At 38.5% G+C, this 17,756-nt stretch overlaps 1 protein-coding gene across 1 annotated transcript; it reads left to right on the top strand.

Annotated features, from left to right (window-relative positions):
- Nucleotides 1–998: 998 nt before the first annotated feature.
- wdfy1 (WD repeat and FYVE domain containing 1) lies at nt 999–17,087 on the top strand. Its single transcript, XM_044119593.1, has 12 exons — nt 999–1,288; nt 2,422–2,489; nt 2,610–2,683; nt 2,801–2,855; nt 5,810–5,960; nt 6,046–6,158; nt 10,349–10,475; nt 11,682–11,787; nt 11,931–12,032; nt 12,136–12,266; nt 12,350–12,458; nt 13,553–17,087. Exons 1-12 carry the CDS (start codon nt 1,152–1,154, stop codon nt 13,610–13,612), a joined length of 1,233 nt encoding a protein of 410 aa, XP_043975528.1. The 5' UTR covers nt 999–1,151; the 3' UTR covers nt 13,613–17,087.
- The last annotated feature ends 669 nt before the right edge of the window (nt 17,088–17,756 follow it).

Here is a 17,756-nt window from a genome sequence, read left to right as displayed (position 1 = left end):
TCCTGCTCCAGGCTTCAAAAGATTGCTTACCTATATGTAAGACAACCTGACACATACAGCCTGAATACCAACAGACTGGTGTGAAAATACAAATGCACACCACACTTTTGAGATTTACCAAAAGTTCTAAAACCTGCTTACATTGATTCCTTCCACTATGCATTTATGTTCTACTTTGTGCTTATCACAAAAAAAAAATTTTAAATGTTGAAGGTTGAGGTTGTAATGTAACAATATGTGAGAATAGGTTAAAGGAGTGGGAATTTTTCTGCAGAACACTAAACATAGAAATTCTAGTCAGTAAAGTCTGACAACAATCAGAGAGGCAGTTCTGGCAAGAAACTGTCAAATGTACCATATTTTATTGCCCATATTCATTTCTGGTGAAGAGTGTACTCAAGCATAGATCTATTTAGCTTTGATCTAGTGATGTAAAGGTTTGATAGTTCGATCATAATAGTGTTTTTTGTATTTCTTTGTATTGATGTAATCAGAGAAAAGTATAGTCCACAAATTATGGTGATAAATGAATAAAAGTAACTGACTTCCTTATATCCATCCATCCATTTTCTTACACCCTTCTTCCCTAATGGGGTCGGGAGGGTTGCTGGTGCCTATCTCCAGCTGCGTCCCGGGCGAGAGGCGGGGTTCACCCTGGACAGGTCGCCAGTCTGTCGCAGGACTTCCTTATATTATCTTACAAAATTAACAATGAGTAAGTGAACATACATAGACAACAAATTAAACCTGACCTGAAATGAGGTTAGAAAGGGGAAGTCTGTGCAATATGTTTGTCAGGGTAATACCATGTGACAATTTAAAACAAAATAGCTAATAAAACAACTGATCACAACATGTTATGTTGGTAAGTACCAGCATAAGACAGTGATTCAGATTGCTTTTACTGGAAAGTCTGGCAACTATCGTTAAAAACTAACTGATTTAGTCTATGTTTACATCTTTTTCGGGTACAAAAATCCGTGTACTGAATCTGTAGCCTTCTCGAGGTAATTACGGTAATCCCGATTGCGCCCTCTAGCAGTCTTTACGGTAATCCTGACAGGGGCTCTGGGTGTCAGCTGATCCTCTGCTGGCGAACGAGGAGGAAAAATCCTCTGAAGGAAAACAGTGTTTGCTAGGTAGGTGAAACCATGGCTGCAGAAATTCACTCGAGGCCCCAGACCGCTAGACCAGTCCTCCTGAACAAGATCGAGGGACACTCGGACGCGGTTAACGCGGCCGTTTTGATCCCGAAGGAGGATGGAGTGATCACGGTCAGCGAGGACAGGTGAGTCCGAGGAGTCAAGCTAACAAGAGCTAGCGGGCTAGGTCTATTTACTGGTTATTATTACTTTGATATCTTGGTGAAAGGAGGGGACTGAATCAGAGAAGGCAGCATTATTGACCCTCGCTGAAACAGCTTTCGTTTGGGAATTGGATAAAGAGCTAACGCTTATCCTCAGTTTAGCTTTAGCGCTAAATAGCAACCTGTTTGTGTTCGTCGCTTTTAAAACAATTTGAACAGAGATAGTGACACTTGGGAAGCTGGTTGTAAATATAAACCCTCCAAACTATCTTCTGCATCTAGTTTTTATGATTTAAAGAACTTTGGGTACAACATATTTTGCATAAAAATGTGTAGTAAAATGATGTGTTAAACTGATAAACATCACATTGCATATTTGCAATGCTAGTTGATAGTCGCAACATTTACAGTTCAGTTTTGTCATAATGACAGTGGACTCTGCGTCCTGAACGCAACACTCTCCTGATCAGTACCTGAATGCATCATGGTAACAAAAACGCACCGCTTGGTCTCACTTTGACCCGACCTAAATAATCTTAGCAGATCCGTCATTTTTCAGTGGCTTAGTCTGAGAAACTGTCGCTCTTTATTACAAACAGCAAATGAAGCAAAACCCCCCTCCCTTCAGGGTCAGTGGAACAAAACTGAAATCATTTCCGTCACACATCAAACCCTCTTGATGTGAGAAAAAAGGAGAAGTTGTGGCTCGGCCATGCATCAGGTTACTTAATGAAATTGGTTTTGACTGCTGCTGCTTTAGATAAGACATTACTGATTTTAGTTGGTTTTGTTGTCTTGGAGGAAGGTAGACATTTTCAAAGAAAATAAGTAAGGAATCAAGCCAAAGCCCAGACCTAACACCAACAGAGAATCTATGAGAAGAATATCTCAGCAAACTGATATACCCAAATATTGTTCAAATAAACGATTAACTATTTTCAGCTGCAGATTATCAAAGCTAAACATTCTCAGAAAGACTCACTGCTGTACTTGCAGTAAGAAGTGGTTCTCTTGGGGTTTCAGTCTTAATTTTTTCTATTCTTGCTGTGGATGTTTTGTCTTGGGTCTCAGCAGATTGGTTTAGACTGATCTGTTTCTGCACATTTTGCCTTCAGGACCATCCGAGTGTGGCTGAAAAGGGACAGTGGTCAGTACTGGCCAAGCATCTACCACACAGTCTCCTGTAAGTATGGCCTTCATTTTATTGAGAGAAACAATTAGGCTTATGAATGCATGTGCAAGCAAAACACCGCTGCAGCCATTTCCCTCCTCAATTCTCATGTCTGCTTTTTTATCCCCTCAGCGCCTTGCTCTTGCATGTCATACCACCATGACAGCAGACGCATCTTCATTGGTCAGGACAATGGAGCAGTTGTGGTGAGTGAGCTCAAACTCTTCTTGGGACAGTGGAGGACAATGCTATTTAAATTTAAATCTTTGTTTCAATGTTTATTTGATGTGATGGTTTTTATTTCTTTCTGCTCGTTCTTGTAGGAATTTCTCATCTCTGAAGATTTCAACAAAATGAACCACGTTAAAACATACCCAGGTGAGGACAAAAAAAAAAAGTTAGGCTCATTGTGATTGAAGAAAATAAAAAAGATGCCAAAGAATGTAATTGAGAAGTCAAACAAAATGAATCCAGGGTATTTTGTTGTGTGATTATTCAACATCAGATTAATTTCACCTCTTATGGTGGAGTTTCTCTGTTCGGTTTTTTTGGACCACTATTCCCTCTGGTTTTGTATTCCGTGCACCTGGAAAGATTTTTGCTGTAGCTTTGAACGGTTGATTCTCAACTATAGCGACGAGGTATTGTTTTTACAACTGACATCGGCTTATTATTAGCATCTCAGAAGCTCCAGTAACACCTTAACTACAACTCCAAAAATCAGAGTAGCTGAAAAGGAGGTTTCATGGATGTAGGGAGAGAAGGAGGAGGTTCAATCCCGAACACCAACGTTGCTCAGTTTTGTAACCAAACGACCAGACGAAGATTTAAAGAGGAGCGGCAAAAGCAAATGGATTAGAATGGTTTCACTCAGAAATATCATTTCTGCTGCCTGAATATGGAGTTGTTCGCATGTCATGGCAGTCATGGGACCGTCATACAACAACTCTGACTATTTGAAGATACTTAGATGATGCGAGTTACAACCACATTAGTTTTTCCTTTGGGATAAATAAAGTATTTTTGAATATTAATTTAAAGCCTTAATGGCAAAATCAGATTTTAGAAAGGCACGCATGTCATAGAGAACTCTTACAAGCAACAAATAAATGTATATTTTACTGCAGTAGCATAAAATACGCAAAATTCCTCCTTTAATTTGAAAACATTTATCCAGTAAACCTAAGAGTTTAAGTTGTGTAAATTTTAAGATTCTCACTGACACAAGAGTGGTGGATGATTCTCATTTAGTTTCTACACAATGACTGTTTTTTGAGATTGGAAATAGATAAAACTAATTGAATTCATTTTTCTCAGAAGGCTGGAAAACATGTAGAAGGGATGTTCAGGGTTGGCTTTGTTGTGTGAATCGGTTTAATCTTTTGTCCTAAAATGTGTCATTTGAAGTCATTTTAAAGTTCTCCAAACATATTTTCTCTGCCTGACAGAAATGGGTCTTTCCACGCTGAAGGTGTTCTCAGACTCTTTGCATGATGGGTAAATGGGTTGACGTTATTGACAGCTTTTAACTTATTGAAATCTCCAAGTAAAGTTCCAATAATACAACATAATTTAATGTAAGAGTGCTGCTTTCTGCTGACATTTGGGGAATCTACATTACCCCACCTGTGAAGAAATTATAAACCAAACACTTTTTTGTAATTTATTCCAGTTTCTTCTCAAGATTATTGCTCCTGTGAGCTGATTTATTTAGAAATCCCAGGTTGAAGGTCAGTCTGTTCTTTGGAGAGTAAATGTCTCTCCACTTGTCACAACTTCCGACAAGTCCAAGCAGCAAAATCCGCATGACTCACAATGAGATTAGATAAGATGCGGAATGTGACCGTGCCTACTGATATTTGAACACACATCTGGTGGCTTTGTATTGACAAGCTGTCATTTTAGTTCAGTGGAGAAAAAAAGAGGCTCTTTTAGATCCACCAACAGAGTTTAGACTAAAAATCAGACAAGTTTGGAGATTAAACGTCCTGCCTATGTGTCTTTGCTGAATATCTGGACAAACACTTCAAAAAAATATTCATGTAGGTAATAGAAGCAACGACTCACAGCCTCTAGATATAACAGCTAATTATTAATCTAGGAAAGTTTGAGGAAGTAGAGACAACTCCCTTCTTTGCTTTGCTTTGCTGATGAAGTGTTATGGTGTGTTTAAAGATAAACGGCATGTTAAACTTTATGTTCCTTGTGGTAATTACTGTTAAAAATGTGATATTAGCTCCCACTAGCTCACAAAAAGTGTATATTTGCAGAGTTTTGGTTTGAAAGCAAAGCTTTCAATATTTAGCTGCAAACTGTTCTGTAGTTTTCACCTCTGGATAAATCCAGATTTCCAAGCACGGGGCACACATTAGTCATGAAACCTCAACTTAAGTTGGTACATTTGGATTTAATTTGCTTGAATGATATGCTTAATCATAATTTCTAAGATGATACATTTAGAGTCTACTGGGTTTACTTGCTTGTTTATTAGAATTCATGTAGGTCTTCATTTTAAATATCCATGATCTTGAACATGAATTTTATTCCTATAAAACACTGAACTGCTCCTCGTATAATAGAAACAATATGAAATGGTTGAATGAGGTTTATTTAATCGGTTTGTGAAACTTTACTTTTTCAACAATAAACTAAGCATGCAGAGTTGTAATAAAAGTAAACTTTTGCAGTAACAGCTTCTGTAAATCTCTTGGTTTTAAAAAGATGTAAAAAAAATGTAGTTGTTTCTTTTCCATTTTCTAAGACTAGAAAACAAACATTATAGTCTATTTTCAGCAACAAGAACAAAATATGGGCCACTCTAACCGTTTGTAAAGAATTGGCACAGCAAAGTTTGCTGTATAGCAAAATTATCTGTTTTATGTGGCGATTGTAAGTCCTGTCCAATAAATCTTTATCTTTTTTGCGAAGACGAGAGCTAATGTAGGCATTGTACTAGAGGGCCATCTTACTTAAATTTAGTTGGAAGAGTCTGGTTGCGCAGTATACATTTGGGTGTGTTCTAGTAAATATTCTACATTATTACCTGACTTTGGTATTGGTCAATACGTAAGTCTGGTAAAGTGGGTTCATCTTGAAGGGAAGCCAAAGATCAAGACCAATGAACATACCACATAGTGAGGAGACAGGAGCAACACGATACAGACTGCTACAGGAGATTTTTCTGCACATAAGCTTTAGCAACTCTTTGAAGAAATTTATGTAATATTAGTTATAACATTTATTTTCCTTCTGGGGTTTATGAAGTATTTTTTGAATTGATTTGAGATCTAATGTCATTGTTTGGGATTTATGTGTTCGTTCTTATCCTGTAGCCCACCAGAACCGTGTGTCCGGTATGGTATTCTCCCTGGAGAGCGAGTGGGTGGTGAGCACAGGCCATGACAAGAGCGTCAGCTGGATGTGCACCCAGAGCGGCAGCATGTTGGGGAGACACTACTTCACCTCCTGGGCCTCCTGCCTCCAGTATCCTTCCGTCACACGCTCTCTGTTTGGTGTGTAAGCCATAATAAAACGTAGCGCTCGTTCAGACCCTTGACTCCTCGCTCAGATACGATCACGAGACGCAGCACGCCTTCATCGGTGATTACTCCGGACAGATCACTTTGCTGAAATTGGAGAAGCAGACGTACTCCACCATCACGACTCTGAAGGGTCACGAAGGTAAAAAGACAGGTTTATTAAAAGTGAATCATTGGGCATTGAAATAGCTTCTCCCATAGTTGTTGTAGTTGTAATTTTTTTTAATACATTAAAAAATAAAAATACAAATCAGCTTTTAGCTGCTTCTGTGGATTTAAAATGAAATGTTATATGATTGAAATGTAATAATTTTCAACTATTCAAAGATTGAAAGACATGTTTATAGCCTAGATGTTACAGCTTTGATGAGAAAATGTTTATTTCAGTGGTTAAAGACTTCAGAGTTAACTTAGACTTGTAAAATATGACTTGTGAACATCTCTCGGTACTGCTACATTGCACAAAGGTATGCACAAAGTGTGGGAGGACTAATAAAAAGCAAAAAAATAAATAAATAAAATCTCTAACTGCTTCAACTTCACCCCAGGTCAATAGTTTGAAGGTTAAAAACTTAAAGACCTGGCTGTGTTTCACAGTAAACAGAGCAGACAAAGCAGCGAAATGGCCTGACGTCAGCTCTGTTTCAAAGCTCTATGCTTTATAGCTGGTAATGTTCCAGTTCAATTGAATTCTTCTGACATAAAGACTGGGCAAATATCCAGCCACAGTTTTCTCAGAACCTGGGTTAAGACCGAAAGAAATCAGTGATTTAAAACTGCAGAACATATATAATCATTCCAGAGTTCATAAAAATTACTAATCATCTGAAATTATTGACATGTAGGCCTCTTATTGTTATTTACAACTTTATAATACTCTTATTTGTGTTTGTAATGCATCAGAGTAAAGGTGCAGTTTATTCTAATCTTAAATTCTTTTTTAATATTTAAAAAACATGTTTCACAAGCTTTTTCCCTGTTTTAATCCACACAAAAGTGGGTTTCTAAAAAAACAAAAGGGGCTGAAATACAGTAATGGTCAGTAGTTTTCAAAAACTTTGGAAAACTCAGATCAGCTCATAAAAGTTGGCTTCTGTAGAAATATTGAAATGTAATTGAATGCTTCTATTTAAAAATTAGAAGCTTTTTTTTATTTTTTTTTAAAGTGGAAGCTGGAAAGTGTCGTATTTCGAAATGAACTATGTAGCAAATCCTGAATTATTTATTTAACCTCTAGAACCCGACGGACCCACCGGTGGAACCTCTAGGGTTCTAGAGGTTAAAGTTACTGTGGTCCGTAACATAGAGCTTTTGTTGTTTTTTTTGCCTCTCACTGTGACTGGAATCAAGGAAAATGCTGAACAATGGGCCATTCCTCATGAGGTTATTTAAAGACTAAACTGAGCTGCTTGGAAAGATTAAGGAAGTGAGACACAGATTCAATAATCCAACTAAGGCAGTTGGATTAATGAATCTAGTTGTTTTCTTAAGTATAAAAAAGGCAAATTTAATAATACAGTATGTATCCATGATCAGGAACAAAAGGCAACAAGCTGGTAGGGATGACGTGTAAAAGCTGGAAAAGCCGCAGCAAAAGGAAAGAAAGACAAATCGATTCCACTCACCCAACTTTGACAAAACCTTTGCAGTCTTCCATTAGGAATGGAGTCTGCATACATTATGTCAGACATTAAACTGAATTGCCAAATCGTAATGGAGAACAAGTAGCACCCCCACCCACTCAAGTACAGATTCTTTTTTGGACGAGAATGATGGAAAATACCATCAGACGTGGTCCTCTGCAAACTCCCACAGCAGCTTGTTTTCAGCTTCGATCTGGCAACCGTGCCGTTCTCTTCAGATGGGGACTGTTGTCACTGTGAAAAATTGTCCCTCATCCAGATAAATAGGCATAATAAAGAAACAAACGCATGACTCAGATGAGATTTTGTTCTGGGTTCTTGTGACAAATGGGAATAAATGGGCGACCAGGATGCTTCGCTGTGTGAAACCGACTCTTCCATGAGTTCTGCTCCAGGCTTGGATCAAACATGAGCTTGTTAAAAAGCAAGCGGAGGCCTGACTCATGTGACCAGATGAAAGTCTAATATAGTTAGAAAGCTGATTCTTACCACAGCCATATTGCCCACTCTTCAGTCAGATGGACTCTCATGTTGCCATGTGCTCCGATGACACGAAACTATCCCTCCTTCTCTCCTTCTGATCCAGACATGTGCTTTGATGTCTCTGACAATGCATGCTAATTGAACAGCTGCTGATTTATTTTAATGAGCCGCGTTCAGAGCTCAAGCTGTACACACACTCTGCAACAAATATTTAGTAGGAATTATGAGGCTGGCAAAATAGATGGAAAGATTAGACCTGATATCTCTTATCTCCCTGAAACTTTAGTTTTTTAAAAAAAAAATTGTTTCATGGTGGTCCATTTCTGTAGGAGTTAAAATTAGTCACGTTGACTCATTAAGTGTTAAATGTCGATTATGCAGTCCCTCCAGGAAGTTGTAATCACAACTATTAATGCAAATTCAGTCACAATTTGCAAACTTTGTGAGGACTTGCAATCTTCAGTCATCACAACTTTACAGCAAATCTGGCCAACCACCTTAATGTTTTCTATAATTTCTGCTTTTCTTGCCAATCAAAACGCTTTCTTTTTTTTTTTTTGCAAGGATTTGCTTATATTGTGCACACAATCATGAGCATGGCTGCATCTGCATCTGTGCCCTCTTTCAGCTGTTTCATGTAGATAATACTACCCAAATAATAATTAGTTAATCCATGTCAGTGTATCATATTAAGCTTGTAAACAAGAATATTAATGCCAGGGTTAAACCCAATTCTCTCTAATTTCTGTAGAGAAGTTATACCCAGTGCTGCTTTCCCCATATTTAAAATACATCTTTATTGTCACAATAGAAAGAGCAGAGAGTCAGGGAGGAGACATTAGACCAGAGGCCAGCAGGAGGATGATGATGGAGGGTCTTCTCAGGTAAGGAGGGATTAGAACTTGATGAGAAAAGGGGAAGGAAAAGTGCAACAATTTCAACTGTTATGCAAGGTCAGGTTCTGGCAAAATAAAACTTAAAAAGTTTGCAACTTTGACCACAACATTTTCGTCTTCTTCTTCTTCTTCTTCTTCTTCTTCTTCTTCTTCTTCTTCTTCTTCTTCTCTTTTTTTTTTTTTTTTTAAAAAAGGTGCTGCAAAATCAATAATTTTAGGTTGCAGCAATCACAATAAAAACATCACAACATCCTGGAGGGACTGATTATGGACTAAAAATATGAAACAACTGGTAAAAAAAAAACAAAAAAAAAACTTCACCTCGAAGATATTTGTACTCCTTTCTTGTTGTATTGTGTACAGCTGACAACTTACTTCAACTCCCCCCATATTAAGCAATTTCCCCAGGTTCCTCTAACACCAAAACATTACCCAAGGCACTAAGCAGCGAGGCTTTGAAAAGGAGTTGGAACACAAGATCCTTTCTGCCATGCAAATCAGAGCACCAGCCACAGCCACAGGCTGCTTCTCATCATATGACTGCTGCAAGAGTTAAAGACTCTTGATCATCTCTGATGAACTATTTATGAATGGCCAGACTTTGGCTTGCTAGCAGTGATCATTTTCTGCGATTATTAATATCGGGGGTCTCCAACCCGCAGCTCCAGAGACACAAGTGGCTCTTTTGACCTTCCACAATTGCTTTGACTAAAAATATTTAAGAACCAACTAATGTTGTTAAATTTAGATGTACAAGCAATTGAATATTTTAGCAGGTTTTAAAAAAAAATCTTTTTCATAATATAATTGCAAAGTACCAGTACTATATACCGTAATTAGGTCAGTTTTTTAATCTTGTCATAATGTTGGCATCTATTGTGCTTTTATCACATCATTTCCCACAAATGCCAACAAATGTTTCTATTCCCTTGTTTGAAAACTTTTCTGCTTTTTTTATTTTTAAACCTGATAATGGAAATGAAATTATATTTCTTTAAAATTAACAAATGCCCTACAGTAGATCCATCCATTCATTGTCTGCTCGCAATGAATATAATAAAAAAATCATCATAAATTATAAGCTGCCTGTTTTCATGTAACATTTGTGGCACTAAATGTTTTTTTGACTGAACTGCGAGCAAAAATACTCCAATTTGTAAAGTTTGCGGTCCTTTCCTTTGATAGGAGCTGCTTGCAGTTCTCCCAGTAAACACTGGGTGGTGCCAGAGGGTCAGATCATAAATCTTTTCTTGAATAAGCTTCTGGAAACCAATTGAAGCCATCTAACATCAAGTGTTAACATTTTGCAGGTAGTATAGGATCTCTGTGGTGGGACCCTGTCCAGCGGCTGCTTTTTTCAGGGGCCTCAGACCACAGCATCATCATGTGGGACATCGGGGGCCGCAAGGGACGGACACTTCTCCTGCAGGGACATCAGTAAGTTCCTCTGTAGTCTACACTAGTTCATTACGACTGAATCTTTTATGGTTCTGCAAAGGGTGGCCATAGAAATGCTGGTCTGTGATCAAGATTGTAAAAAAAAAAAAATCACTTTTCTTTGATCAGGTTTTATGGTTACAGAGTCTGTAACACTAATATCCGAAACGTCTTCTTCAAAGGCGAATCCCCTTGGAGTCGGTAACTTGTTGTCTCCAGGCACTGACTTATTTTTGTTTTTACATCTCAGCCCTCATAAATATTTCATCACCTCCCTGCCTGCCTGTCTGTTACAGACATTATCAAACAAAGCCTGTCAGCATTGATGAACAGCAAAAGGCCATGGTGAATTCTGACATTCTGTAGCAGGATTTGCAGATAGTTTGGTCAAAGATAAAAGTTAGATGACTAATTTCTGCAGAAATATGTTTTATCTGTAAATGAATTTAATTGGTTTAGATGTTTGTCCTTTTTCTGTCACTTCATTCATGACATTGCTTTCTGAAATGTGGCCACTAGATGTCAGTAAATTCTTCACTTTGTGAAAAAAAATAAACAAGGCTATTTTTAATGGTGGAGTTGATTTGCATAATGTGCCATTTTAAGGTTTTCATAAAGCATGTATGTTTCAGGTTTTGTGTGAAATGATCAGTAATCCATTAATCACACTGATTGTGAACGATCAGCTTGTAGAAATATTGGATGTGTCTATGCTTTTACATGTGCATAATTTAAGATGACTCATCCATCAAGGTGGGGGATATGAGAATGTTTGTTTCTTTGGAAACCCAAAAACAACAATTTTCTTGGGATTTTATGAAATTGATTAACACAAAGTAGTTGAATACAGAATTAGAAGGAGAATGACTTTGCTTTCAACATTTGCACACCGTTATTTTCAGTTCTTGGAAGTGAGTAAATACTTTATAAAGCCACCTTTTTATCCTTATAGAGCAGTTATGTTAAAAATGGACATCACACTTCTCTGATTTATTTATTTTACTTTTGCAGCTACGTATGCCTTACCTTCCTCTACTTTGTGTTGGCCTTTCACATAACATCCCATCAAAACACATATGAAGTTTGTGTTTGTATTAATACAAAAATCTGACTACATATTTTTGCGAGCCACTGTACGCCTACTTTAAAACCTTGAAATGTTGTAAATTAACGGTAGAAAATAATCCAAGCCTCCGTCTCCCTCAGTGAGCGTGTGCAGGCGCTGCGTTATCTCCAGTTCACAAGGCAGCTGCTGTCGTGTTCAGCCGATGGAGGCATTGCAGTGTGGAACATGGACACACAGAGAGAGGAGGTTTGCATCACTGTTGCAGCACTGACAATTATCATTTTCATGGTTTGAGGAAATGTTTTTTTTATTTTTTTATTTCCTTTTGTGTTCTTCTGGTTAGTTTTTTGGGCTTAATGCTTAGACTTATTGTGCACGTGTCTGTGCAGGCGCCTCAGTGGTTAGACAGTGACTCCTGTCAGAAGTGTGAGCAGCCTTTCTTCTGGAACATCAAGCAGATGTGGGACACAAAGACCTTAGGACTTAGACAGGTACCAACCACAGTGTCTCACAGGGAACGGGAAGCTCCAGTCACAGTCATAAATCCTGCTGATGCCTATGTGTTTGTTGTGTGTGTGTGGTTGTTGTGTGCAGCACCACTGCAGGAAGTGCGGGAAGGCTGTGTGTGGGAAATGCAGCTCTAAACGCTCCACTTTCCCGATCATGGGCTTTGAGTTCCCGGTGCGAGTGTGCGACGCCTGCTTCGATACCATCAAAGAAGAAGAGTAAGCGTAGGCTTTCTCTAAATGTGTTTGTGTTTTCATTCTGTGCGGCTGTATTTGAAAAAGCGGTCATTGTGTGTGTGCAGCCAAACACCGTTGGCCACGTTCCACGAGGGGAAACACAACATCGCCCACATGGACATGGACCCATCCAGAGGCCTGATGGTCACTTGTGGAAGCGACCGCATTGTTAAGGTCAACAACAGAGCTTTGATACCAGATGATTCATGTGTGTGCTGGTTCTGTTTGGAACAGAGAGCCTTTGAGCCGACACTGAAGCTGAAACTAAAACTCAACCCAAGCTTTAGAAATGTAGATGTAGTAATGAGAAATCAAGAGTTTACACAGGTTAGAATGAAGTAATCTCTGGACCAAGATGGAAATTATACTAAATTATGAACTCACCTTCTTAAAGGTGCAGTACGTAACTTTTATAAAGAAATGTCTTATATATATTTGTTAAAATGGTCACTATGTTGTCACATTTTAATAAGAGGCAGAGCATCTGTGAAAAAATCCATCTCCTCCCTGAACTACTTGCACAGGCTCAGGTCAAAAACAACCAAGCAGAGCCAGAAGGAGTATCTTAGCGCTGTCAATTATCCTCATGTGTGCGCTGCTCAATGTGCTAATGGAGGAGAAATAACTTGCCTTTAAAATGTAACAAAAGTTCTATTTGGATCACTTTTACATCTTAAAAATGTTGAACTGTTTTTTACTGCAGAAAATTGTCCTTCTACATCTAAGCCTGGGAATTTAGGCTCCCATTATTAAACTTGTAATGGAAATATTTAGATTAACTAAATATTTAATCTAAACATTTAGATTAAATATTTAATCTGAATTAAAAGCTCAGGTTTTTAACTGAGCTTCAATTTACCTGCAGACGCTCCCAAGAAATAAAACTAGACTCAATAATTACTTTTCCACTTCCAAACCAATGTGGTCTGGATCTATAAAATGCTAATAATTCTGCACATCTTGATTCAAGTTGTCGATTTCTTTAGGCCACACCCTCCCTCATTACACAGACACACATCACTGGCTACATTTAAATCCATCAACTATTCAAGTTTATCCAGCTTGGAGTTGAAAAATATGCCTAACAGTGATAATCCAGCCGAAATGCTAAGTTGCTGAATAATTGTGCATGCAGTGTAGTTTTGTTATCTCTGCATCACACTCCTGGTTTTTCTGTTTAATTGGGATTATTGTCTAAGTAATGAATCCGTTCAATGATCATGTCTCGCGTTATGCTTTCCTGACACTAATGATGTCCATCTCCACAGATCTGGGACATGACACAGGTGGTTGGCAGTAGCTTAGCAACAGGTTTTTCCCCTCGCTGATTGGCCCAGCCCTCTACATGGCACCCTCGCCTGGCTCGAGTCCTCCCCCACTCTCTCAGTGTCATGGAAACCCCTCTGTACAGCCCACCTCGCCTTCGCGCCTGGGGTCCGCCGCTCCAGCCAGGCCTGCTCTGGGTGAACGTGTGTGAGCCCCTCCACATCTCTTCGTCTTCTTGTAACGTATTTTGCTACCTGTCAGTCTGACTGATTTAGACTGTTGCTCTGATCTCAAACTGAACCCTAAGCACAAGAAAAGATGTATGTGTGTGCGTGAGTGCATGTGTGTTCTGTTTTCTCCTGGGGGAGGAATGGTATTGCTATTAGTGTTTACACTGAATATATCCGATGCTTTTTTTTTTTTTTTTGATAAAAGTCCTTTTTTATTATGATTGCACCGTAAAGCTAGTGTTCACCATTGCTGACCTCCCATAGCTGTAAATACGAGCTCCCGCTACATGCTTAATCCCAGGCTACTTTAAAGAAATATTCACCTGTAAATTCTTCTCCTTTCTGCGTGTAGTGGATGCTTAAAATGTTTTCTGATTTCTTTTTCACTAGTTGGCCTTAAGTCACTATCTCAGGAGCTTTTCCCATCAGTAAATCGTCACCGGTTGGGCTTGGATGATGTCAGTCGTAATGGTTCCTAAACTTTAATCTGAAGAAAGTTACTAAAATGGCCTCCTGATGGGTTAAGGGTCGTCTGTGATGTTGTTGTCAGATGTTTGCCAGGCAGCATCTAACCCAGCCTCCACTATTTGGGAGGTGATGATTGGTTTCTGTAGTAACCAGCGAAGTCAGCAGCAGCATCGGGTTGCAGGTCTGTGCTCAAGCTTGTGGGGTTATCTTCAGAGATCATGATTTTTCAGTTTAGGATGTTAAAGTGTAAATTTTTCTCACAGGTGGAGGTGAATTAGACAAACAGCGCACTGAGGTTCTGGTTGAGTAGACCAGACTAAATGTAGCCCCAGCTGCTGAGATGTTGACTTGTTCCTGGTCACATCTGGATTCTTGTAAAGGCCTTAAAAATAAAGAAGACCCACTAAAAGCCTTCTGAGCAGTTCTTCAGCATGTTCGACTGTTCTTTTTCACCATCCCTCCTCAGTTGTTCCCTCCTCACACACATTTGTGCATTAGAGATGTCTCTTTGCACTGAATTGCACAAGTAAATCTTTGTCTTTATTCTCCCCCATTTGTACATTTGGATGCAGGAGTGCAACTTTCCTGTAAATAATAGCTGGAATCATCTAATTGTAGACTAAAATTTGCCTTATTTGCAAGAGGAAGACGATGAGAAACATTCTGCTGGAGTGGATTCATATTCCAGTTTTTGGGCTCATTAGTGTATATTTATATTTTCAGTAAAATACAATATGTGTAACCTCTGTAGGTTTTGTTTTCTGTGCCCATGTGACATCTTGTTTCCCGTGAAACATGTTCAAACCGGTTCCTCCCTCACTTCCAAAGCGCATCATGCAGACTTGTGTAGAGATGAGCCACGTTATCAAATCCTGTCAGCTGTTTCATGTGAACATGGATGGGATGGTTTTGTTAATAAAGTGACAGCAGAAACCTGATCAGTGATGATAACTCAATCATGTTGTTATGATTGAGTTATCCTGACACTCCAGTGTTTTTTTTTTCTGTTTGATTTGTTCTTTTACTTTTATTTTTAAAATGTTTACGAACTAGCAGATCGTATGTATGTTTTTCTTCCCATTGGTGGATATTGGGTTTCAAGGATGAGACATGTCAAAACTAATTTGCCTGATGTATTTATTATTGTAGCCACTGTTTGTAGTAAGTTGTCAGGTACCAATTTTAATACGGTCTAAAATTGAGAAGATAATTTTTTTCTTCTTCTTTGAGCATATTAATGGACAAGTTTTTCCTCAAAGCTAAAGTAGGTAGTATCTCATTTAATATAAATCCAAATCAAATGGTCCCGGTTAAAGCTAATGGTTTAATATGAAGAGTTTATGACATCAAACATCTTGAAATACTCAGATCTCAAAAACACCAGTTTTGTTTTTATGAAGGTTATATTCTGAACCTTTTTAAACCTTCATAATGTTTTCTTTGGGAGTTGTTCATACAGAAACTGATGATCGGATCATCATTAAAAGGTTCATGGAGGTAGAAACCCCAATGATGTTCCTTTTTGAAACGTATTCAGACAAGTAGTTGCAGTATTACATATTCTTATGTAGAAGTAAATTCATGTAAACATGACATTCAGGAAATTGGAGATATTTTGAGATGGTAGAAGTCTGGTCTTTGTTCCTCTCTGACTAGTCATTAGCTTCAGCCTCTGAGAGCAATTAATCTGGATTAAGATTAAGTGAGTGTGGCAAGAGAGTTGCACACTGCAGGTAAGATACTATTTATTAATAACCTTTCAACAAGATCTCACTTCAAAGTCCTTCAGCTCCTCTTCAAAGGATACTGAAGACTTTCACCTGTTGAACCCTTTTATCTGTCTGCCACATGCTGACGGGGAATTGCATTAGGTTCATCAGAGCTTTTCATAAAGACAGCACTGTGCTACTCCATAAAAAAACCCCAAAAACTATCTCTCTCTCTCTCTCTCTCTATATATATATATATATATATATATATATATATATATATATAGACACAGACACCCACAGAACAGTCAGTGGAGTTTATAAATGGTGAACCTGTGGCTGTGAAGTTAAAAGAAAGAACTCTAAATGATCCATCTTCGAGTCGTAACTAAGATCTACAGTTTAATCTCTGCCTCACATTAGTCATTTCATCCATTATTAATCATTGCATTGACTGAGGTAGACTTAAAATGCTCCTTCACATCTTAAAGACTCTTAGTGTGTCTAAGCTCTTTTCACGCATGCAGAGAATCTGTATTCAGAACTGGTGAAAGGATCTTTTAGCTCATTTCCCGAAGCATCAGAAGAGGCTCCTCATAGAGCACAATAGAGGATCATTAGCAAAGCTACGGTACAATCTGGAGCCTGAAAAGCCTCTTTCAGTCATTACTTATCGGGTCCTTGGCAGATGTGTGGGATGCTAAAGGAATGATCGATGCTGAGATTTGCTGTTTGCGGAAATAGCTCAAGGAATAGATCTTGAGATTGCTCGTGCGTCTCGGGAAGGAAGCAGTGGATTTAGTCACGTTATCAGTAGTTTATGTCCTCTGTCACATAACAGAACAGTCACCTCTCTCATCAGCTTTAGTTTAGCGCAAGAATAGTGTAATCCTTTCTTCTTTTTTTCCCCCCCTTTACAAGTCATAAAATGTAACATAATTCTCTCTTGAAGCTCCTTGTAAGAGATACTTGCCATTCCAGCAAGGTTGTTGTTAATGTACATCTGCAAATAACTGTATTTTTAAATGCTTTTGTTGATATTTCAGAACTGACTTGGGTCCCCATGTGCTCTGAAAACAGAGCACTGAAGAGCATAAACCACACTTAATAAAGATGTTTGATATGTTTGACTGCTGTTTGTTTTGTTTTTCTATAAGGAAAAATCCAATCAAACAGCAACACACAAAACATTTTGTAAGTTTGTTTTATTGACGTGTGAGTTAACAGAAAAGTTATAGTAAAAAGGTTTTTCAAAGGTGCTGACATCAAGTCACAGATTTGTAAATATGTTGCATATGTCGAGCAATGCTGCTGCGCTTATTGAGAGAACGCTTCACCACCAGTCTGGGTTCACCTTGCACTGTACTGTAGCTCCACAACACAACATGGCACACACACGGGTTACTTACAGGGGTGTTAGATGCACATCACTGGACACATGCGTGAGACTGAAACACCGGCGTGACGCTGAACCCATGACTGGTGAGCGAACACATAAATGTAACGTTTGGCCACATCAGATTCCCATCTGATTGACGTTAATAAAGTCACAGTTACAGTTGTGCGTTTGGGCTTTAATCATCGCTCTCAGCTGCAGATATGAAACCAGCATCACTGTCAAACATTTCTGCACTAGAAAATATAAAGTCCTGAAAAAAAGCTAAGCTTACAATTAGTTATAAACCGTTACCAATCTGCAATCCCTCGGTTATTTCTAAATTCAGCCTGCTACTGTTAGGGTGGATTTCCAAAACGCCCCTTAGCACTTTAAGCATCTCTTCTTTTTATAACCCACATCA

This window comes from Gambusia affinis, linkage group LG06 (genome assembly GCF_019740435.1).
Source record: "Gambusia affinis linkage group LG06, SWU_Gaff_1.0, whole genome shotgun sequence".
In the NCBI taxonomy this organism is placed as follows: domain Eukaryota; kingdom Metazoa; phylum Chordata; class Actinopteri; order Cyprinodontiformes; family Poeciliidae; genus Gambusia; species Gambusia affinis.
The sequence above is the reverse complement of the archived record's forward strand: the minus strand, read 5'-3'. Positions and strand labels throughout refer to the sequence as shown.